The sequence below is a fragment of the Bufo bufo genome, chromosome 2 (assembly GCF_905171765.1).
Source record: "Bufo bufo chromosome 2, aBufBuf1.1, whole genome shotgun sequence".
Lineage (NCBI taxonomy): Eukaryota > Metazoa > Chordata > Amphibia > Anura > Bufonidae > Bufo > Bufo bufo.
Window position 1 is genome coordinate 537,386,110 of NC_053390.1, and position 23,796 is coordinate 537,409,905.

Genomic DNA, 23,796 nt, shown 5'->3' on the forward strand with positions numbered 1-23,796 from the left:
AGATGCGTTCAGGGTGCGTGTTCGGTGAAACTAACACCATTTTGCAAGCAAGTTCAGTCAGTATTGTCTGCAATTGCGTTCAGTTGTTCAGTTTTTTCTGCGCGGGTGAAATGCGTTTTGATGCGTTTTTCGCGCGCGTGATAAAAGACTGAAGGTTTACAAACAACATCTCCTAGCATCCATCAGTGAAAAACTGGGGCCAGGACTGAGTGAAAAACGCAGAATATAGAACATGCTGCTTTTTTCACGCAACGCAGAACTGATGCGTGAAAAAAACACTCATGTACACAGACACATTGAAATGAATGGATCATGATTCAGTGCGGGTGCAATGCGTTCACGTCACGCATTTCACCCACGCGGAAAACTCGCTTGTGTGAAAGAGGCCTTACCCCTATATGCAGTAGAATTGTATAGCCCATGTACCAGTCCATTTTGTAATGTATCCATAGCGTAACTGAAACGTGGCACCAGTCATATGACAGTCTTAAAATCATATAATCTTTGACATTCAGTAAGCAGCAGTGATACAGCCAGGTCCATAAATATTGGGACATCGACACAATTCTAACATTTTTGGCTCTATACACCACCACAATGGATTATAAATGAAACTAACAAGATGTGCTTTAACTGCAGACTGTCAGCTTTAATTTGAGGGAATTTACATCCAAATCAGGTGAACGATGTAGGAATTACAGCAGCTTGCATATGTGCCTCCCACTTGTGAAGGGACCAAAAGTAATGGGACAATTGTCTTCTCAGCTGTTCCATGGCCAGGTGTGTGTTATTCCCTCATTATCCCAATTACAATGAGCAGATAAAAGGTCCAGAGTTCATTCCAAGTGTGCTATTTGTTTTTGGAATCTGTTGCTGACAACTCTCAAGATGAGATCCAAAGAGCTGTCACTATCAGTGAAGCAAGCCATCATTAGGCTGAAAAAACAAAACAAACCTATCAGAGATATAGCAAAAACATTAGGCGTGGCCAAAACAACTGTTTGGAACATTCTTAAAAAGAAGGAACGCACCGCTGAGCTCAGCAACACCAAAAGACCTGAACGACTACAGAAAACAACTGTGGTGGATGACCGAAGAATTCTTTCCCTGGTGAAGAAAACACCCTTCACAACAGTTGGCCGGATTAAGAACACTCTCCAGGAGGTAGGTGTATGTGTGTCAAAGTCAACAATCAAGAGAAGACTTCACCAGAGTGAATACAGAGGGTTCACCACAAGATGTAAACCATTGGTGAGCTTCAAAAACAGGAAGGCCAGATTAGAGTTTGCCAAACGACATCTAAAAAAGCCTTCATAGTTCAGGAACAACATCCTATGGACAGATGAGACCTAGACAAACTTGTACCAGAGTGATGGGAAGAGAAGAGTATAGAGAAGGAAAGGAACTGCTCATGATCCTAAGCATACCACCTCATCAGTGAAGCAGGGTGGTGGTAGTGTCATGTTGTGGGCATGTATGGCTGCCAATGGAACTGGTTCTCTTGTATTTATTGATGATATGACTGCTGACAAAAGCAGCAGGATGAATTCTAAAGTGTTTCGGGCAATATTATCTGCTCATATTCAGCCAAATGCTTCAGAACTCATTGGACGGTGCTTTACAGTGCAGATGGACAATGACCCAAAGCATACTGCAAAAGCAACCAAAAAGTTTTTTATGGGAAAGAAGTGGAATGTTATGCAATGGCCAAGTCAATCACCTGACCTGAATCCAATTAAGCATGCATTTCACTTGCTGAAGACAAAACTAAAGGGAAAATGCCCCAAGAACAAGCAGGAACTGAAGACAGTTGCAGTAGAGGCCTGGCAGAGCATCACCAGGGATGCAACCCAGCGTCTGGTGATGTCTATGCGTTCCAAACTTCAGGCTGTAATTGACTGCAAAGGATTTTCAACCAAGTATTAAAAAGTGAAAGTTTGATTTATGATTATTATTCTGTCCCATTACTTTAGGTTCCTTAACAAGTAGGAGGCACATATGCAAACTGTTGTAATTCCTACACCATTTACCTGATTTGGATGTAAATACCCTCAAATTAAAGCTGACAGTCTGCAGTTAAAGCACATCTTGTTCGTTTCATTTCAAATCCATTGTAGTGGTGTATAGAGCCAAAAAATTTAGAATTGTGTTGATGTCCCAATATTTATGGACCTGACTGTACATGACATACATGTGCTGGGTCAGCACACTGGACACATGCACATGGTAAGTAAATAGGACTAGTGGTGGAATCACGATTTTTATTGTGGTTATTATGGTAGCTACATTACTGTGCATAGTTACATGGCTGCCTGTCTTTAGGTAATTTGTAAAATAGCTTCCTGTTTCTAGGTGATGTTGTGAAATGGCTTTCTCTAGGTGATATAAAATGGTTGCCTGTCCTTAGGTAATGTTATAAAATGGCTGCCTTTCTCAAGGCGATGTTGTCATGTTGTTAATAAAGTTTAGTGTCAAATATCAAACACGCTGAAGGACAGTATGAGATACTGCTGCAGGTAGTAATACTGTATATACTGCACATGTTCTGCTCCTCAATACACTACTGTTCACCTGTTAGATACCTGGGCAGTTAACCGAAAACCAGATCACATGATACTAGTGAGGTGTCACATTATGGCTCACATATTTAATCGTATCCAGCTCTCCTATGGATGCATCTTACAGGACTAAATTGGTCTGTACCATTTTGTTTTCTTTAGGGTGAGGCTACTGTATGGATATAATAAAGGTCTACAAGGAAAATTTTAAATATACAGTGTGTACATTAGAAAATTGTTCAACATCCTATTCTCCAAATAAATAAATGTAATCATTAAAACTGGAATACCTATTTAACTATCAAACTTAAAGGGGTTGTCCAGTTCTTTCAGAAAGAGACCTATGCCTGTCCATATGTTGACTCTGTTTTTGCAGTTCAGCTCCATTAAAGTGAATGGGGTGAGCTGTGAATACCACTGTTACTGAAGCAGATGTGAATTTGCTGTAACTGAACAGATTTGGCTTGTGGCTACTTCTAATGACATTATCTAAGTGGCCCTCCTGGTCTTTACCCTTCAACCGCTATATGGGAATCTGGACTCTACTGCAGGGGTAGCACCAGGCCAATAAGCAGTCACTTAACTGAGCGCTTGTACTTGGCTATCTTTGGCTGCCCCATAGAGTTGCTCCACTGCTTCATTCGAACGGGGAAACATGAGCCTCTGTTCTAATGGTCTACGGGGAAACAGCAGTCACTCTCCTGCCAGACACATATACCATAACATGTGGATATAGGATAAGTTGTTGTCATGGGATAGCCTCTTTAAGGATGAATGTCACCCAAAGCATTATACTTATTTTCCATTCTTCTCATTATAGGCATCCCATCCTAATAGAAGGTGCAGAGAAAATAGAAAGGGAAGACAGAACTTTGGACCAATCATATTTCAAATTACCTATAAACAATTTTGCTCAGCCTGAAATACCTCAACTTCCATCAAGTTCACTAGAAATAAGTCACAGTTCTTCACAATATCCTTCCACTCAGAATGAGGTAACCCTCTCTAAAGCACTTGAAGTTTCTGACCACAAAATCTCTACCCAAGAAAGCACCTTAAGTCATACCATCACAAATGTGATGACCCCTGAAGATGTCAAATCTCAGGAGTTGGCCAAGGAGATTGTAAACATAGACAAATCTCTAGGGGACATTTTAGATCCAGAACTCAAGATGAAGACCACTATGGATCTAATGGGTGGCCTATTCGTGAAAAGCACCTGTGCACTAAGAGAAAGTAATAGGAGGTGGATCAAAGAAAGGATGCTTCCAGACAGGGGTCATTCAGCAGAAAATGAAACGTAAGTGGCTCATAAAATTGTAATTTATTTCTAGGTCTGTACAAATAATCATTATTACATTATAATGCTGTATTAATCTACTTCAAGTATGTTTATACCTTGTTGCATTAGATAACACTCCTATTTTTCTCAGTGTTTGGCCTCTTTCACACAGTTCGTATCTGGTCAGTATTTGGTATTTGTAAGATAAAACCTGGAATAGGCTCTACAGAGAAAAAGTATAGTGGAAAGAGCCGTGCCTCTTCTGTGTTTTGGATCCAGTGATGAAAAATACTAACCAAATGATGAAAAATTGTGACCAAATACTGACTGCGTGAAAGTGGCCTGTAGGTATATTTAAACATAAGTCTTAATATAAAGCATTAAAAGCATTAACAGGCTTGTCCAGTGTTATGATATTGCTGACTTATCCTTAAACGGGTATTCTCATCTCAGACAAAGGGGGCATATCGCTAGGATATACCCCATTGTGGTGGCTGGAGGACTCCGGTCCGGCTACCACCAAGCGTTCTCCCCATAGAAGTGAATGGGAGTGCACTGGGCATGCATGGCCACTGCTCCAATTCACTTCTATAGGCCCGACGGAAATAGTCCAACCACCGCTCGGCTATTTTTCAGTGGTCCCATAAAAAATAAATAGAGGGCGGCTGCGCATGCACAGTGTGCCCTCCACCATATTTGGGGCTCCGTTTACAATGGGTGCATATCCTAGCAATGAGAGATGAGAAAACCCCTTTAAGATAGGTCATCAGTATTAACTTAGTGATACCTGCCAATCAGCTGTTTTAAGAGGCTGTGGCTATCATGCGAGCACTGCATCCTCATCAGTGTTTCCCTGCATTTACATGCGTGTTTACAGCAAAAAATAAATAATTGCACTGTTAATTATTTTGGGTCATTTTTTCTATATATATTTTTTTCCTTTATTATTTTTAAGTTATTATTTGTTACACATTATATAAACCTCAAACACTTATTAACCTGACAAAGGACTCAATCCAAAATGCATAGTTTTGTGGAACACAATAAATCTTGTCATTGAGATGCCATCTTAAGGCCCCATTCACATGAGCGTTACGGATTCTCTCAGGAAGCGTCCAGTGAAACCCGGACAAAACTGCTTTAGTGTTTCAGTTTTTACTGTGCCAGGTGCAATCAGTAACGCATTGCATACAAGCCGCATCCAGGTTACATCCAGATGCAATGCGTTTTTCACTGAAGTGTCATTCACTTCTATAGGGCCAGGGCTGGCAGCTCATGGGGTGTATCCTCTTAGGTGGGCATGTCCGTTCTTTTGCAGCTCTCTCTCAGGTTTCCATTCCATTGAATACCAGTAAGCAGAGATCCTGAAAACTGTGAGAGATTAATATAGAAAGTATTTTGGAAAATTGTATATTTTTGCATGATACAAAGTGACATTTATTAGCGTAAACTTCTTTTAAATGCATTGGGTAGTGCACAAGCAGTTATTGTCATGGCTTTAGGGCTCTAGAAAAATCCCCTACACCAGTGCTCTTCTTCCTATATTATAAAGTGACCCTGAGCATGGGCAACTCCTAACTAGTCATTTATTATAAATATTCTAGTAACAAGTGTTACAACACAAAAGTGCAATAAATAGAAGCAAGGAAAGGAATAGCAAGGAATAGGAATATAGATTTCTTTCACAGACACTGGGTGCTGTGTGCTGGAGCCTCTGGTGCGGCTACATAACATGCAAAAAATAGGGGCATTCAGAAGATATTAATAGACATGGTGTTGGGCGCACGTTGACACACTAATAATGTCTCAGGATCTACCTCTTATGACACTGGGCAAGTGCCACTGCCAACTGCAACGCTTTCCCATAGTGCTGATGGTTTAGCCACTTGAACATGACACTGGATTTGATAAGACCAGCAATGACCTTTCTTTGTGAAAGTCTACTCTGTGAGAACCAAGGTTGATGTGCAAATGCTATAATGTCTTGCATTTGAGGCTTTAGGCTGAGGCTACTCTGAGATCTTTGCCATAACACACAATCAATGATCGCTGTGTTGTAGTGCAACCACTGAACCAGACCTTCCAAGAATCGAAGTGTCCCCCCTTTGGAGGGGCAGTCCCTTTTTTGGACCCAAGTCCCTCTGTATCTCTTTTCTCCTTAAATGTCCCTTACAATATTGATCAAAAAAATGTTTGTCTGGTTCTTCTCTGTATATTAGAGCTTGCCTTGTATATTATTTCATTATTTGATGCAATTTAGATGTTAGAAATTTCTATATTCAGATAATTTTTGCGCTATTGTACGCAAAGAAAACTATTCAAGTGTAAATATGCAGGAAAAATGAACTTTCACACAATGAACCATAAGTGTCCCTCTTTGACCATCCACTATCGTGTACCAGAATTACAGGACTAACAACCCTAGTATGTTACATAACCCTAGTAGGTCAAGTTGACTAATTTACCTGGAATTTAACCTTAAAGAGTAACTGCACTTAACATTATTTTCCACTGCCCCATACAAAAGTATGTGCAATATGTTTCATTTCCCTTTGCATCAATCTCTATGAAAACTCCTGTGTTCACTTGAACTGGTGACTCTACGGGTGTTAACGTAAAGCAATGATGTTTGCCAGTTCTACAGTAAAAGCCGAAGGTGCCCTTACATTCCTTGATGCCCTGCATCTCCACCATGTGTGTACACCAGAGTCAATCGCACAGCCTATTGTACTCTAATAAATCTGGCCCCCAGTCTGATCATTGCACTCGCAATTCAGATGCTGCCCACACACTGAGAAATGCGTCTTCACTGTCCCTGGAGCTGAAGACAACCTGGCCATAGAATCAGGCAGTGGATTGTAAGTTTAGGAGGCACTAAAGGACCACAGATGGTGAGTTAATGGCCAAAACAGACAAAAAACGTAAATTAAACAAATTGCACATATTTTTATGGGGTAGTAAAATGCATTGCATTTACTCTTTAAGCTATATATTTGAACTAATATACTTTGCATTTCAAATTGTTTGCAATTTTAAGATCTTTGAAACCTGTAGATACCTTCTTTTAACATATTGATTATTTGCTAGGGCTGCAGTCAAGGGAATCTTTTGTGAATTAACAGCCTGGACTCCAGACTGATACAATGTAGCAAATACAGGAGATACTGTAGATTTGTGTCTTTTATGTATTGGGCACCCAGAGGATTGCCTAGACTGGAAACAAATGTAGTAAATTCTCAGCATTACGCCTGGCCATCTTTTCTCACTTGACAATGGTGACATACTGAAACACAAGGTACATTAGAAAGTGTATAACTTTTTTATTATTTACCTAAAGCCAGAAAACTCCTTTAACCCCTTCGGGACACAGCCATTTTTCACCTTCCTGCCCAGGCCTAATTTTGCAAATCTGACGTGTATCACTTTATGTGGTAATAACCAGGGCTGATGCGAGGATTTTTGCCAACACAAGCAAAGCTACATTTTGCCCAACCGTCCGTCCGTCACATCACCCCCCATGTCAGATCTCACCCCCTCAATGTCACATTTCTCCCCCTCCAGCCCATGTCACGTTTCTCCCCCTCAATGTCACATTTCTCCCTCTCCATGTCATATCACCCCTCCTTTTTACATCACCCCCTTTGTGTCACATTTCTCCCCCCCATGTCACATTTTTCCCTCCTCCTCCATCATGATGTATTTAAATTGGACCTTTCATGGGTCCAAACATTGTAAGATAACTATCTGTATATGTAGCGCGCAGCCCAGGGATCTCCCTGCACTTACTAATATTCCTGGGCGTCTCCTTCTCCGCCAGGGAGAAGGAGAGTTTTTTTTCTTCTCCCTGGCTGTGATGCTCTGCGCTGCGATTGGACAGCGCTACAGCCAGGGAGAAGGAATGCCCAGGAGAGAAGCTGATGTCTCCTCCCCATTGCTCTGATAGTAGTAATTATCATACAGCGGGCGAATGGAGAGGCGCCCAGGAATAATAGTAAGCGCAGTGAGATCCCTGGGCGCTGCGCTACATATACAGATTTTTCCGCCTTCCCCTTGGCTCAACGGCTCTGCGCCCTAAGGCAGCCGCTTGGTCTGCCTCATTATAGCGCTGGCCTGGTAATAACTTTGGAATGCGTTTACTTATGCAAGCGATTTTGAGACTGTTTTCTCGTGACACAATGTACTTTATGGTAAAGGTGAATTTGAGCCGATATGTTTTATAAATGTGTCACCTTTTGGAACTACACCCCTCAAGTTATTCAAAACTGATTTTACAAACATTGTTAACCCTTTATATGTTTCACAAGTATTAAAGGGAAATGGAGGCAAAACTTTTTTGCAGATTTAACATTTTAATGCATTATTTCCTGTAAGCCAGAAAGGGAAATCTGTCACTATGCAGTGCAGTCTGCAGGCAGCATGTTATAGAGCAGGAGGAGCTGAGCAGATTGATAGATAGTTTTATAGGAAATGATTCAGTATTAGGGCTCATTTCCTATAGGACATGACTGTCTTTTGCCGTATTTTGAAGATCGTGTACCCATTCAGGTCAATGGGTCCGCATCCACAGAACAGACTTCACACCGCCGGTGCCATTATATTGCAGGCCACAATTTGCGGTCCGCAATACAGGCACCACAGCCATACAGTCGTGTGAATGGGCCTTAACTTGTAATTTATTGCTCTAAAGTTCTGTTCATTCTGAGCTTTGGAGTCCAGTGGCTCAGTGACTGACAGCTGTCACTCTATGCACTCTCATACAGGAAATGCTGTCAGTCACTGAATAATACCACCCACTGGACTCCAGAGGTGAGAATGAACAGAACTTAGATCAATAAATTACAAGTTATACTGAATCATAAAAATATATATCAAACTGCTCAGCTAAATTTTAGGTTACATTTTGAGTGTAACATGGTCCCTTTTAAATGCAAGATTTGGGGAGTAATTCTGAAGCGCTCACATACATCACAATGTATTAGACACCAGTCAGGTCCTCTCCCACACTACATATCCCTCAACTCATATAGAGTGGCCCGTGAAGTGGCCTCAGGTAGGTTGTAATATTATATCCTCATGGAGAGTGATTTACAGGTACTTGGCGCTGTATGTAAAGCCTATATTACACTGCCCGGTTTTTCGGTAGATAATCACTAACGAGCGTTTGCATGAATGCTCGTTAATGATCATCTTGCAGTTAAATACTGCTGCCAAATGCCCGATCATTAGGCAATCCAAATCTTTTGACATGTCGGAAAATTATTGTTACTAGACACCACAGTCTGCCGCAGGCAAACCGCTATACAGCATGGGGACGAGCGATGGCATAATGATTAACTTAAATGGGGCTGTGCGCGATACCAAGCACAGACACTATACAATGTACGGTGCTGTGCTTGGTAAGCAAGGAAAAGGCCGTGGCGCTCACAACAGGAGCACCGCTGCCTTCTCAAACGGCTGATCGGCGGGGGTCCAGGGTGTTGAACCCCCACTGATCAAATACTGATGACTTATACTAAGAATAGGTCATTAGCATCAAAATCTTGGAAAACGCCTTTAATATTGTAACTTGTATATACTGTAGAATAATAATGAGTGATAGAAATCTTAGAAACTGTATAGTGCCATCTTGTGGTAGAGAGTGACATCACAGAAGTATATTTAGTATGTACTTCAGTAAGCTATTGAACGGGCTACTTAATGCTGAAAAAACATGGCTGCTACCTCCCAGAAATTACACCACTCTTAGGATTGGGACTGAGATACCAGACATCACCCATGGACAAGAGTGGTGTAGTTTCAGGGAAAAAAAAAATAGGCAGGTTTTTTAAATCTCATACAACGCCTATGTCTTTCTAGAAAATGAATGGAAGCGATAATAGTTGACTTGAAGGTTGGTGTTCACACACAGGCTAAGGGGGGAGTTCACCTCACCAATATTTTTCCATTTTTCTGATCCCTCAGAAGAATAGAAAAATTAAGAAAAAAATGATCCTGTAAAAAAAAACGGATCCTGTGCACATTTGACATCGATTCGAGCCATTTCCGTCTGAGATCTGTTTTTTTGCACAGAAAAAAAGTCCCCTCAGACAGAAATGGATCAAGTGACAAATGTGCATAACTGATGTACAGGATGTGCTTTTTTTTAAAAAAAAAAAGATCCTGTTTTTTTCTTTATTTTTCTGTTTTTCTGACAGACTCACCCCCTAACAAGGGTATTAACGATGGTCATGTTTTAAACCCCTCTCCTCCACCCAGTGGAATTCCAGTAGGAATTGCAGAGCTCACATCAGCTCCACGAGTTGCCACATCTTCATATTTCTTAAATATTTGCACCATTTAAGAGTTATGTTCTTCCTTGTCATCAATGATGTTTATTATCCTCTACGTATAGGACAGAAAACGGCGTACGGTCGTCTGTGTGCTATTTGATGTCTGCTCCTGAAGCTGAACTTCTGAAGAGGATCACAGACATACACAATGAGGGATCAGGAGGAGTAGAGCCCCGTAATCTGAATGACAAGAAGGTAAAGAATCGATCATGGCAATCGGTGAAAAAAATTGTAAAACGATAGAACTCAGGAGGCAGGACGTCCGAACCAAGCAGCGGGGAGCAGATACGTTTCTCTGGGGGTGGGATTTAAAAAAAATCCAGGACAACCCCTTAACATTTTCAGAGACAAGGACCAAATTGACAAAATTAGCTGAACTTGTTTTCTACTGTGACACCTCACGACTAAGGGTCTTTTACATCTCGTGTGTGACTACATTTCATCTCACACCCTGAATAATCCTGACTGGACCTTCATTACAAAGCTTGTAGGTTTTTATATTGGTGGGATCAAAATGGTTCACACAACAGATATCCATAGGAACAAAATTGTCACCATACACATTAGCTTAGGAATTTGTGCAATAGCTCTCTTCCTCAACCTCTGGGAGTGGCTTATCTCCCTCAGCAGTGATGGATTAGGTTTGTGAATACCAACATGTCCACTCCTTCTATCCCTGGACATTTGTTGTCAGGGGTATGTCAGGCTGCAACCATACATATTTGCTCATCAGCTGATCCTGACCCTGCCCAATCTGTTGGTTTAGTCAATTTTGATATATACCCCTTTACAAATCACTGGTCAGACCACACATCGAGCACTGTGTACCGTTCTGGGCTCCTGTGAACAAGGCAGACATAGCAGAGCTGGAGAGGGTACAGAGGAGGGCAACTAAAGTAATAACTGGAATTGGTGGACTACAGTACCCAGAAAGACTGTCAAAATTAGGGTTGTTCACTCTAGAAAAGAGAATAGAGAAGTTCTAATAACTATGTATAAATATATCAGGGATCTATGTACAGAGATCTTTCCGGTCATCTATTCATCCCCATGACTGTGACTGTGACGAGGGGACATCCTCTGCGCCTGGAGGAAAGAAGGTTTGTACACAAACATAGAAAAGGATTCTTTACGGTAAGAGCAGTGAGACTATGGAACTTTCTGCCTGAGGAGGGGGTAATGGGGAGTTCACTAAAAGAGTTCAAGAGGGGCCTGGATATATTTCTGGAGTGTAATAAAATTATAGTTACTAGATTTCTGGAGAAGGGTCATTTATTCAAGGAGTAATTCTGACTGCCCTATTTGAAGGATTTTCCCCTAAAATAAGGAAAATTGTCTTCTATCTCATGGGATTTTTTGCCTTCCTCTGGTTCAACATGGCAGGATAGTAGACTGAACTGGATGGATATATATCCTTTTCCAGCCTTCCAAACTATATTAATATGTGTATGTTCATCATACGACTTTGCCTTCATTTTTATATTTAATTGTAGCTGTTGTCATTTTTGAGCATTAATAAACGATGTGGAGGCAGATTCATCAAACCTGATGTAAAGGAAAACAATCCATAGCAACTAATCAGATTCCAGCTTTCATTTTTCAAAGCTCCTTCAGAAAATGAAAGGTGGAATCTGATTGGTTGTTATGGGCAACGAAGCCAGTTTTCCTTTACACCACTTCGATAAATCTACCCCATGCATATGTGTCAGGTCAGGATATTGGTGTAATAGTCCATGTTCGCTGCCCATATTATAAACGACAAATCTGCAACAGAAGAACACTGCAATCAGCCCTGTAACTCAAAAAGGAGGCCAGGGCACATGTGAGTGGAGAAAGAGTAAGTGATCTAAGTGATTAGTGCCATGCTGTTAATTACATTGGCATGCTTCTTATGCTGTCTATGAAGGACATAGCCGTTACAAGGGGAACGTCTCATTTGGGTAATCAAAGCCCACTTGTTTTGCAAGTACACAATAGCATTATATCTGCTAGCTTTTTGGAATCACAGCAAAAGCTTTTAATTAAAACAAAACAAGGCCTTGTAGGTCAGGTATGCGGCAGACAGTCATCTGATGGATATTACAGGCAGTGCTTGCCCTACAGACCCTGTAAACACTGGAGGGCAGAGACTGATTGACGTCTGTTCCCGAATGTGGCAAAGATCCAGATCTCACAGTTAATGATGTGCTGGCTCTTAATATGTGGCTGAGACATAGTACATGATGTACGGTGCCTGGTGATTGAAATGCCGTATTTGTTACTCGTGCTGGCTGCTTAGGGCCAAATGTCGTAAATGCATGGTGCGGGGGTAGTGCGGGCGCTGGAGCTGTGCTTACACTGTCCATAGCAGGTGTCTGTTGTTTATTACAGCTGACACTGCTATAAGGACCATTATACAGTAGGACATAAATCTGATCCAAGTTGTTTCATCCCTCAAATCCCATGGTCAATAGCAGCCATTAGTGTTAGTCACTTTGTTCAAAACAAAGTCGCTTCGTTCAAAACTTTGTTTGAATGCTGTACGGCAGGGGCATCACTAGGTTAAAACATTTGGGGCCTGGGCACAATTAGGATCATTACTGTGAAGGGGGCACAGATAGGGCATTACAACTGTGAAAGGGGTACAGAGAGGGCATAACTACTGTGAGAGGGCACAATGTGGGCATAACTACTGTGAGGGGACGCACATCTGTACAAAACTACTGTGAAGGTTGTACAATGAGGGCAATACTACTATGAGGGAGTATCATTTTTTTAAAGTATTTGGGGGGGAAGGGGTGCCAGAGAAAGGACCTGTCCCGGGTGCCAAACACCGTAGGCATGCCACTGAAGCTGGGAACTATTTGCTCCCCGCTCCACCATTGAGCCGCCAGCTCTCCACAGCAGCAACAGCACGATGTCCTCACACATCGTCCTGCTGTTCCTTGTAGGAGGAGGAGCGGGGCAGGCTGGGAAACATCCTCTGCTCCTCCTACACAGCAGCGTTATGTGTCACAGTATCCTACTTCTGCTGATGGGGAGCGCAGATCATGGGAGGAGCCAGGTGACTGAGGCGAGGAGTATTTATTGTTTGTTTTTTTGACTTCCTGTGAAGGGGGCACATCTGGCATAACCACTGTGAAGGGCGCACTGGGCACATATCTTGGCATATGAACTGTGAGGGGGCACATATCTTGGCATATCTACTGTGAGGGGCACATATCTTAGCATATCTACTGTGAGGGGGCACATATTGTGGCATATCAACTTTGAGGGGGCACATATTTTAGGATATCTACTGTGAAGGGGGCACATATCTTGGCATATCTACTGTGAGGGGGCACATATCTGTGAGTAGACCTGAGGGACTGAAACACTGGTTAGAAAATAAAAGTAGGTACATAAGGACTGATTTACATATATCCGCTCTGTAGCATGCTCTGTGTAAGGTATTTTATCTATAATACATGCAGTTTCATTGCTGTAAGCGCCGTGCAAAAGGCCACAAGGGGGCCCACTGAGACTTTATCGCCCAAGGGCCCACATGAACCTGGAGCCGGTCCTGCGTCCATCACACAGCCATTTTTATAACCAATTGCAGTCTATGTAGCTGTTCACACGGCGTGTCCTGTTTTTGGAGGTTAAATCAATGGGACCGTTTTTAACGCGGTTTAGACAGGAGTGCACCCGCATAACGGCCGATAAAAACAGGTACAGTGCGGATAAATGACATTTCAGGAGTTCAAATAATTTAAAAAATACTCACCTCATCCAATGCCCGGGGACACCGACTCCTCATTGGATGCAGCAGGCGCCCAGCGTGATGACATCACACGATCACATCAGGTCCTGCTGCGTCCAGTGAGGAGTGAGTGTCCCCTTGCGGGAAAGTGGATGAGGTATGTATTTTTTATTTATTTTTTGGCAGTCAAAAGAAAATTCTGGGGTCCACATTATTAATGCTGTGGGCCACTATTGGGGCATTATTTACAATTGGGGCCATTATGGAGGGTTGGGATAAGCCAATGAAATTCATCCATTTTTAACAGCCAGATGGCGAGAAAATGGTCGTAAAAAAGTTGACAGTGTTTCTGCTTCTAACAGCCTATTTTTGTTTTTACATTCGTGTGCATGTAACCTTACATGGGACTGTATGATGGAGGCGGTTTGACAGGGAGTGATGTTTCTTACATGGGACTGTGTGCTGGGTGAGGCTGAAGGGAGGGAATGATGTTTTGTACATAGGGCTGTATGTTGAAGGAGGCAGGGGAGATGGTGTGATGTTATTTACATGGGACTGTAAGCTGGAGGGAGGGAAACAATGTAATTTACATAGGTCAGGTGGTTTGGCTGTTTGGGCCATATGCATTGGGCATTGGGGCTTGGGCTGAAGCTCAACACTAGCAACCATGACAATAAATTTGTTGGAACCCTCTGTCACCCCATAAATCCTCTCCAGTGGGGGTACCAATCAACCGAGGGTTTAAAGATGGTCCCCAAGTCTGCCATGTGTGAATGTCTATACATCCCCTGCCTCTTTACACTAACACTACCAAACACCAAAAAATGTATTAATTTTCTAATCTGATATTCATGCATGGAATATATTTGTTGTACAATTTTGCAATCTTGTTGGTCATGGAAAGCATCTTTATGGGTGAAATATCTCTCTTTTATTAACAGGCCGAATTGATTGCCAGCCTTAACAATAAACTTGAGATTTTGAAGCATGCCAAAGAAAGTCTTCTGGTTGACATAAAGCTTAACAACAGTCTTGGAGAAGAGATGGAGGCAGTGATTGAGAAACTCTGCAAACCGAATGAGTTTGACAAGTATAAGATGTTCATTGGAGATCTAGACAAAGTAGTGAATCTTCTGCTGTCACTTTCAGGACGTTTGGCCAAGGTGGAAAATGTACTTAACACATTAGAAGCAGATACCAATGCTGAAGAACGGGTAAATATTCAATTATATTTTATCTGAATTCAGTGACCTGCTAGGGTTAGAAGGTCTTGGGCGAACTTAAGACTATGCCAGCTTCTCTGTTTTAAACTCCTGAGGATCCGACCAAGTAACCTCTCTTCATGCTTTAGAGTTAGATTAGTAGATTTCCATCATATTTGTTATTTATTAATATATTATTTATTTTGTTATAGTTATAAATCGTTCTTTATTCTAATGGAAACTAGCTCTTTATGCACTAGCTTCTAAGTGAACTTGTGGCCTTAACTGTACTTCCATTTTAGTGGTATGTTACTGCAAATAAGCATAGTGTTACATCCATCGGATGTTGCGGTCACAGGTCTGTGTCCATGCTGGGGGTAAGCAATAGCCAGAATCGGAGTTACCTCAGATCTGGGCTGTTTAACCTCTTAGAAGCAGTTAAAGTGAATGTCCAGCCTTAAACACCATTTTGATTTTAATTGGCTCAGAGTTCTGTGCTCATTGATTTCCTACTACAGTACATGTTTTTCTGATATAGAGCTCCAAATTATGGATGAGCAAATCGATTCATCTCATTAGCAAGAGCTCCTCACCTGTGAGGAACTCTCCCCGCAGGTGAAGAAGTGCCCACCAGCTTGTTGATTGACAGAGACAGACATCTTGCCCAGCCTTGACAATCTGAACCCGATGTCCCTGTTCCAAGTAGTGACGCAGGCTCCAAAGCCGAAATTTAGCTTCAGGAGCAGCTACTGCACTTGCGCCGCTACCCAGAAGTATACCGGCGCATGCATAGTTGCTAGTCACAAAAACTCAATTTAAGCTTCAGTGCTTATGCCGCTACTCAGAGCAGGAAAGTAGTGCCCAGATGGTCAGAGCTGAGAAACATGTCCAGCCCTGTCAATCATTAGGCTGGTCAGCACTTCTTCACCTGTGGAACATCCGCTCACAGGTGAACAGCTCTTGCTAAGACAAATTGATTCTACCATAGCGGCAGACCATGCGACTGCTATGGGGCCCAGGGCAAGAGGGGGCCCAGTCTTAGTTGGGATTATCTCCTCTTCTACTGGAGGTGAAAACTTGGTCAGGACTCTACCCTCTAAAAGAACAACATTTAGCAAATGAGGCAGTGGGAAAATGGCCCAAGGGTCATTGAAAAGGGTTAAGGCGGAAACCCTTCTGTCCTGTTTGGGGGGCCTGGTTTGATCCTTACTATGGGGCCCTTACTTCTCTATGTAGGCCACTGCTCAACCCTACCCACATCTATAGCCAAATTTCAAATATATGTTGCTAGTTGACGGCAGTGACGACTATAGGGAATATAGGACCTTACTGCATAAGGTGTTTTATTCAGTTTACTGTATCACATTATGAATTAACCACTAGTCCAGCTATATAAAATATTTTTGAAAAACACTTAAAAAGTTATAAAATAAGTAATACTTTTAAGATTGCCCGCTGCTACCATTTTGATATTTTCTGGACTCCTGCCAGTGTCTGTACTTCCAGCTCCATCAATGATGTTCCACGTGGATATGCGACCACTGCTGCCAATCTCTGGCCCCAATGGTGCTTCAGCCTGTTATTGGCAGCACTGATCACATGCCTATGTCAGAATGTCATTACTGGAGTTAGAATTACAGATACCAGTGTGGGACCAGGAAGCGTTGCAACAGGGGCATCGGGGATTAGTAAGGTGAGTATTACAGATTTTATTATAGCATTTTACTGACTTTAACATTATAATTGTTTTTTTGTTTTGTTTTTGAATACACAGCTAACAAACCCTTTTAGCTCCCTCTAGTGATGGCTGCTGATAGCCAGCATGTTATGTCAAGCACAGTGTGCTTCAATGTAGGAAGCATGGTTATGATTTGGTCGCATGCTTTCCATCTGTCACTATATCATGACCTGACAGGAGGGTAGCCAGGGAGGTAGGGAGCATGGCTTCAATAATCATAAAAATGGCCCTGAACTTGTGCTAAAGATGTAAGATATAATGCTTTGTAATATTCTCTGGTGTGAAGCTGCCAACCCCTTTAACCTTCTGTGTCTTATCAGAGGTTCAGACTACTGCTCTGTCTCTTCCTCCTACTGTAAGCTGGCCATAAACATCAGCTAAGCTGATTGGCTGCTTGTGGCTGAGCAAAGGAAATAAAATGTCACCAATCCCTTTAAAGAGGTTTTATGTATTACAAACTAGTATGCTTACCAGATAGTTCAGCCCATATAGATGCAAACAGTAAAAAAAAAAAATACCCCCTCCATTCCGCCGCTGTGCCCCCCGTTGTTTTTGGCGCCTGATATGCTAATTCAGAGTATCAGTACAGGGAGGAGGGTGTTTCCTTCTCCCTGGCTGTGACACCATCCAATCGCAGCGGATCACTCCACAGCCAGAAGAAGAATGTAAGCTGTTCTCGAGAGAGTTACGAGAACAGGCTATATACGTGAGTATAGTACTTGCTGTACTATCTTACATAGCCTGTTCTTGTGAGATTTGGTAATTTCAGCTCATCTTCTCCCTGGCTGTGGAGCAGTCTGCTGAGATTGGCCGGCGTCACAGCCAAGGAGAAGGCTACACCCACTAAGGAAACCAAATGTCTCCTCCTCCTTGTAGAAAAAAAAGACAATGCAACAGCACTTTGCAAACCAGATAAAGTACAATAATGCCATAGTCGCAAAAAGTATAGTGCTAATGCTACGCTTATTTATAAAGTGAGATGCTTGGCAAATGCATTTTGTACAAAACCATTTGAGCCCGTCTGCCGAACGTCAAGGCGATCTCTGTAAGATGGTAACCTAACACTAAATAAGATAAGATAAGATAAGATGCCTTTATTGTCACTGTACAATACAATGTAATACAATGTACAATACAATGAAAAGTTGTTTGGAGCAATCCTAGATGCCATGGACAGAGGAACAAGAACTGACATTTAAACTAAAGCATTACACTACAAAAAAAAACAAAAAAAAAACATTGCACTAGAAAGCATTACTATTCACAATTCACAGCATATACAGTACAGACCAAAAGCCTGGACACACCTTCTCATTCAAAGAGTCCTCCTTACCCTCATGACTATGAAGGCATCAAAACTATGAATTGACACATGTGGAATTATATACATAACAAACAAGTGTGAAACAACTTGTAAATACCACCTGTTATGCGCCATAATGGCTGCCATAAAGTTCAGGAAGTGTTGGTTCCACATGCATGCTGGGTCCAGTCTGGTTTTTACCATTTATGGTGCCATAATGGCCTCCATTACTTCCAAGGGATGCAGGTACCAACATGCATGCCAAGCCAACTCCATACCTTTTCTTGTGCCAGACAATGATATAGTGAGAGCAAGCCACAGCTTTATACTGAAACTAATTAAAATCAGCCTATGGGGCAGACAAGCTAATCAGGAGTGCACGATTAGCACACTCTGAATTAGCATATCAGGTTCCAAAATCAGGGGGGCACAGTGCCAGAACAGAGGAATATTTTTGAAAAAAAAAAAAGTGTTTGCATCTATAGGAGCTGCACGATCTGGTAAGCATACCAGTTTGTAATACATAAACCCATAATAGGTCCTCTTTAATGTCACAGTACCACAGCCTCTTAGGTACTGACATACAACTTGTAAGACCATATGAACATCTGCTTTTAGCCCACACATTTACATATCATTATAGCAAGTGTAGGAAGGCGCAAGGGTCTGTCGTTGACGGAAGGTATGTGTCACCGAGGTTCCTGGCCTCAGTGGAGTAAAAGCCAATTTTCATGTGTAAGCAGCAGTTGCTGTTTGACACCTAGCTATTTAGTATAGCTGTATATCCGGGATGGCTCTTACTGGGAGTAGTCAAAGTGCTGGGTGGGTGACTACTCCCCACATTCCAGGCAGGTTCTTGACTGGCCTATAAAAAGCCCAGCCGGCAGTGTCAGCTGGGTGTGATTACCTTTCTCTCTGACAGAGGAGCTCTGGCAATCGCTGGATTGGGATCTGAGCCGTGTGCTAGGCTGGAGGCCTGAGTTTGGTAGGTCTGCTCTGTCTTGAGCAATTCCGATCGGATGTGAACTAACACCTAGGATAACATGTGACTGTGTTGCTGTATGAACTGTCTAGGTCTGAACAAACACCAAAACTGCAAATGGACTGTTGTACTGTTTTGTTGCCGTAAGTGTGAATAAAACACTGACGTTTTTTTGAGTTACAAACTGGTCTTTTCCTCTATACTGCGTCCCCTTGTCCTGTCTACCAGAGCGAATCCCCACACAATGCATTAATGAACAGCATAGAAATTCTAGATTTTATGTCAAATATGTATTGTTGTATTGTGCTATGTGCTATTTCAGTGTTCCTAATTCAATTTTTGTAACATGTTGCAGAGTACCTGGAATGAAAAGAAAAAGCAACTTTGTGGACAGCATGAAGATGCTCGAGAACTGAAGGAAAACTTAGATCGTCGAGAGAAATTGGTGACAGACATCTTAGGGAACTACCTCACCAGTGAACAATTTCAGGACTACAGGCATTTTGTGAAAATGAAATCAGCCCTTCTTATTGAACAAAGGGAGTTGGACGATAAGATTAAACTTGGTCAGGAGCAACTGAATTGTCTGTTAGAAAGTTTACCTAGTGATTTCCTAGTCAGTAGAAAAGTGCCTTCAGCATCTTCGGGGAATGTAAAGATGCTTCCACCACTGATTACATCTCTTTGATAGTGCCTTAAAACTCAAGCAGAAGACTTCAGTTGGTTAAAGGTATTAGTGAAATTCCTATTGGGTTATGGTCCAGCTACTGATACAACGTTTTTTTTTTACTGCTTATTAAAGAAATACCAGGAGAGAAAGCTTTTGGCATAGATGTCATAATTGTGGTGAAGGACATACCACACTATGTGTCATTGCTTCACCCTAACCTTTCAAGTGATAGATGCTACTGGGAATAATGAACCTCCATAGGCCCTAATGGAAGGAACAGAAAGACAACATATTACCCCTAACTTATAGTCTGCAGCAAAAGCCTTAATGACTCCAAATGCCTTCAAAATGATTTCTATTTATAAACTCCATTTTTGTAAGTGAATTTTGTAAGTTTTGTATATATGCTAACCTGTATTTTTCTGTAGAAAATTCCTTTTTTGTATGTTGTAAAGAAATTTAACTAAATCTGATGGCCTACGTAAGATTACATATTTTATTGATTTTTAGTGCCTTGCTTAAGATTGGCAAATTGCCATTTTTAACATGATATGGAAATGTAAGTCCAAAGCACCATAGTAAATATAGCCAAGTCTCTGCAAGGAGTGTGCCAATAAGAAGCCTGTACAGCCTTGTTTTATGTTGCTTTAACTGCATGTCAGGTCCAATGTATTATGATTGCCTAAAACACATTGGGGTGAATTTACTTGTGTAATTGCGCCTAAACCTTGTCAAAATGCCACTTGGAGCATTTCTTGCACGTAATGTTGCATCAAGTCTTAGATCTATTTATGAAGCAAGTGTGACAAACAGAATATTCCACTGCACCTAGCTTGCCTGTTTCAGTTTTCCAGTTTGATAAGAAGGCATGGATTAAGATAGGATATGTATGGCAAAATTTTGGTGGACGTGTCGAGCCATGCAGTAAATGTATCATACAGTATGAGCCATCTTGATAAATTTGACACATGTTTAGACTGCCCATCTATGTTTAAGATGGTCATTTACTATAGCTGTATACAAGTTTTGTGGCATACAAAAGTCACAAATTTTGTCAAAAATTTGACAACATTTGCAAATTTTTATCACTTCGAAAATGTCAGCGGGATGTGGACAGGAGGAGGCAGACCATGGGCAGGAGCTGTGTGGCCTGACTCATTTAACTGGCGCACATTACACAAGAAAGCTGCTCCAGCTCCTGGCTAGAGTACATTTCAGTTTCACCACACAAACAACAGAAGATGAGACAAATTTATTAAGAGGTAGGCGACTCTTAATAAATTGGACATATCTTCCTCCAGCATGGTTTTTGCTAAGCATGGCGTGTGAAACATCTGAATCAAATATCTTGCCCATATAACGCATGCCACTTCTGTGTTGTCCACTGTGTTGATTTGCTCTTGTTTTCTATACACAGACACAAAAACTTCACCACATATAAACTCTGATATTAAGGATTAAAAACACAACTCTGGACAATAAAATATTCTTTGTAATTTATTTGTGTGTGTGTTTCTATATTTTTTCTAAATGAAGATAGAGTGAGATATTCAGAGTCTCTGATGCTGACTAATGGTATTTTAAATGGAATCTGTCACTACTATTTTGGACTATTATCTGCAGTACTAGATGAGTAGTAGTCCAAATACACACTCCAGACTGCTGAGCTTAACACATAGACCAAAGAGGACTCAAGAGCGTGTGCTCAACAGTCCGGAACAATGTATTTCAGTGCAGTTTGAGGCTGAGAGCAGAGGAAAAGAAGGGGAGTTAAAAAACAAAAATATCAATCTGTTGTTCTTATACTCCAAAATCGTGGTAACATACCCCTTTTAACCACCTAACTGTTTTGCCCAAGCTGAGCTCGGACTCTGGGAAAAGTGCTTAACTGTTTTGCCTGCTCAGGAAGAAGGGTCGAGTCCAGCTCAGGCAGAAGGGGAGGGCCTGCTTTAGCTGCTCGTATCTCCTAATCGGTAGCCAAAATGACAGTATTAGCAGAACATCAGCAGGAGATAACAATGTTACAAATCGAGTCGTTTATAATAAAACCTGCTTTTACTTTCACTTTCAGCTGCATTCACTGCACCCTGATTTCTAACAGCAATATTTTCCCATATACTAAAGATAATGCTGTCATTTATCTCTATCTGCTGGGCGGCAGGACCCAGGAGTCAAACCGCAACTCTGCTGTCTGACAATGCCACCCATGGCACTGGGTCCCACCAACCCACCAGCACAGCGCCACAAAAACAAAGGCCACCATGCAGTACTGCACCATGTGAACAGTTGTCTAACACAACATGCCCATTGCTATCAGAAGCTACAGGTCAATTACCACTTACACTCACCTAAAGAATTATTAGGAACACCATACTAATACGGTGTTGGACCCCCTTTTGCCTTCAGAACTGCCTTAATTTTACGTGGCATTGATTCAACAAGGTGCTGATAGCATTCTTTAGAAATGTTGGCCCATATTGATAGGATAGCATCTTGCAGTTGATGGAGATTTGAGGGATGCACATCCAGGGCACGAAGCTCCCGTTCCACCACATCCCAAAGATGCTCTATTGGGTTGAGATCTGGTGACTGTGGGGGCCATTTTAGTACAGTGAACTCATTGTCATGTTCAAGAAACCAATTTGAAATGATTCGAGCTTTGTGACATGGTGCATTATCCTGCTGAAAGTAGCCATCAGAGGATGGATACATGTTCTCATTCTGTTTACGCCAAATTCGGACTCTACCATTTGAATGTCTCAACAGAAATCGAGACTCATCAGACCAGGCAACATTTTTCCAGTCTTCAACAGTCCAATTTTGGTGAGCTTGTGCAAATTGTAGCCTCTTTTTCCTATTTGTAGTGGAGATGAGTGGTACCCGGTGGGGTCTTCTGCTGTTGTAGCCCATCCGCCTCAAGGTTGTGCGTGTTGTGGCTTCACAAATGCTTTTCTGCATACCTCGGTTGTAACGAGTGGTTATTTCAGTCAACGTTGTTCTTCTATCAGCTTGAATCAGTCGGCCCATTCTCCTCTGACCGCTAGCATCCACAAGGCATTTTTGCCCACAGGACTGCCGCATACTGGATGTTTTTCCCATTTCACACCATTCTTTGTAAACCCTAGAAATGGTTGTGCGTGAAAATCCCAGTAACTGAGCCGATTGTGAAATACTCAGACCGGCCCGTCTGGCACCAACAACCATGCCACGCTCAAAATTGCTTAAATCCCCTTTCTTTCCCATTCTGACATTCAGTTTGGAGTTCAGGAGATTGTCTTGACCAGGACCACCCCCCTAAATGCATTGAAGCAACTGCCATGTGATTGGTTGACTAGATATTTGCATTAATGAGAAATAGAACAGGTGTTCCTAATAATTCTTTAGGTGAGTGTAGATGCAGACTTCTGTGAAATTAAAACCACCTGTGCCGAATGGGAGAAGTGCTGATACCAGTAATAAAGAAGAAAGATTCAAATTGCATATATCAGGGGTAGAAAAACAGAACTGGATCGCACATCCACAATTCACTTGGTGCAGTACTGCGTGGTTGCCTTTGTTTTTGTGGCGCTGTGCTGGTGGGTTGGTGGGACCCAGTGCCATGGGTGGCATTGTGAGACAGCAGGGTTGCTGTTTGACTCCTAAGTCCTGCCGCCTACTAGGGCAGTGCCGCTTTGTCACCGCATTGTGCTGTGCCTTTTTGTCAGAGTATGTCCCACTCAAAGAGGCGACCTTGGCGTGGTGAGTGGGCTTATGCCTTTTGATCAAAACGTAGACTAATGCCTCTTGTACAGCATGTAGTATGGGGGGCTGTACACTTTAATATGGCACTGAGAAGCAAGTTTAATTAGATCAAAGCATAGCATTGTGGATGTGCAATCCAGTTCTGTTTTTCTCCCCTTGATATCTAGAAACAAATCTACATTGCCTGCAGTCTGATGGTGTGCAAGCTTAATTCCCACCTGGCCAAGTTTCTCGTGGTGCAGTCACTGCCATACCACTAAGTGGATTCTA

At 42.0% G+C, this 23,796-nt stretch overlaps 1 protein-coding gene across 9 annotated transcripts in view; it reads left to right on the plus strand.

Moving 5' to 3' along the window:
- Positions 1 to 21,279, plus strand: part of SHROOM3 (shroom family member 3) — a 432,673-nt gene extending 411,394 nt beyond the window's left edge. For all 9 annotated transcript variants that reach the window (XM_040418007.1, XM_040418009.1, XM_040418008.1 and 6 more), the window contains 4 exons: positions 3,379 to 3,858; positions 10,232 to 10,364; positions 14,832 to 15,104; positions 19,471 to 21,279. In XM_040418007.1, the coding sequence (XP_040273941.1) occupies positions 3,379 to 3,858; positions 10,232 to 10,364; positions 14,832 to 15,104; positions 19,471 to 19,803 (1,219 nt within the window). In that variant the 3' untranslated portion in view covers positions 19,804 to 21,279. The remainder of the gene's footprint in view (positions 1 to 3,378; positions 3,859 to 10,231; positions 10,365 to 14,831; positions 15,105 to 19,470) is intronic.
- The last annotated feature ends 2,517 nt before the right edge of the window (positions 21,280 to 23,796 follow it).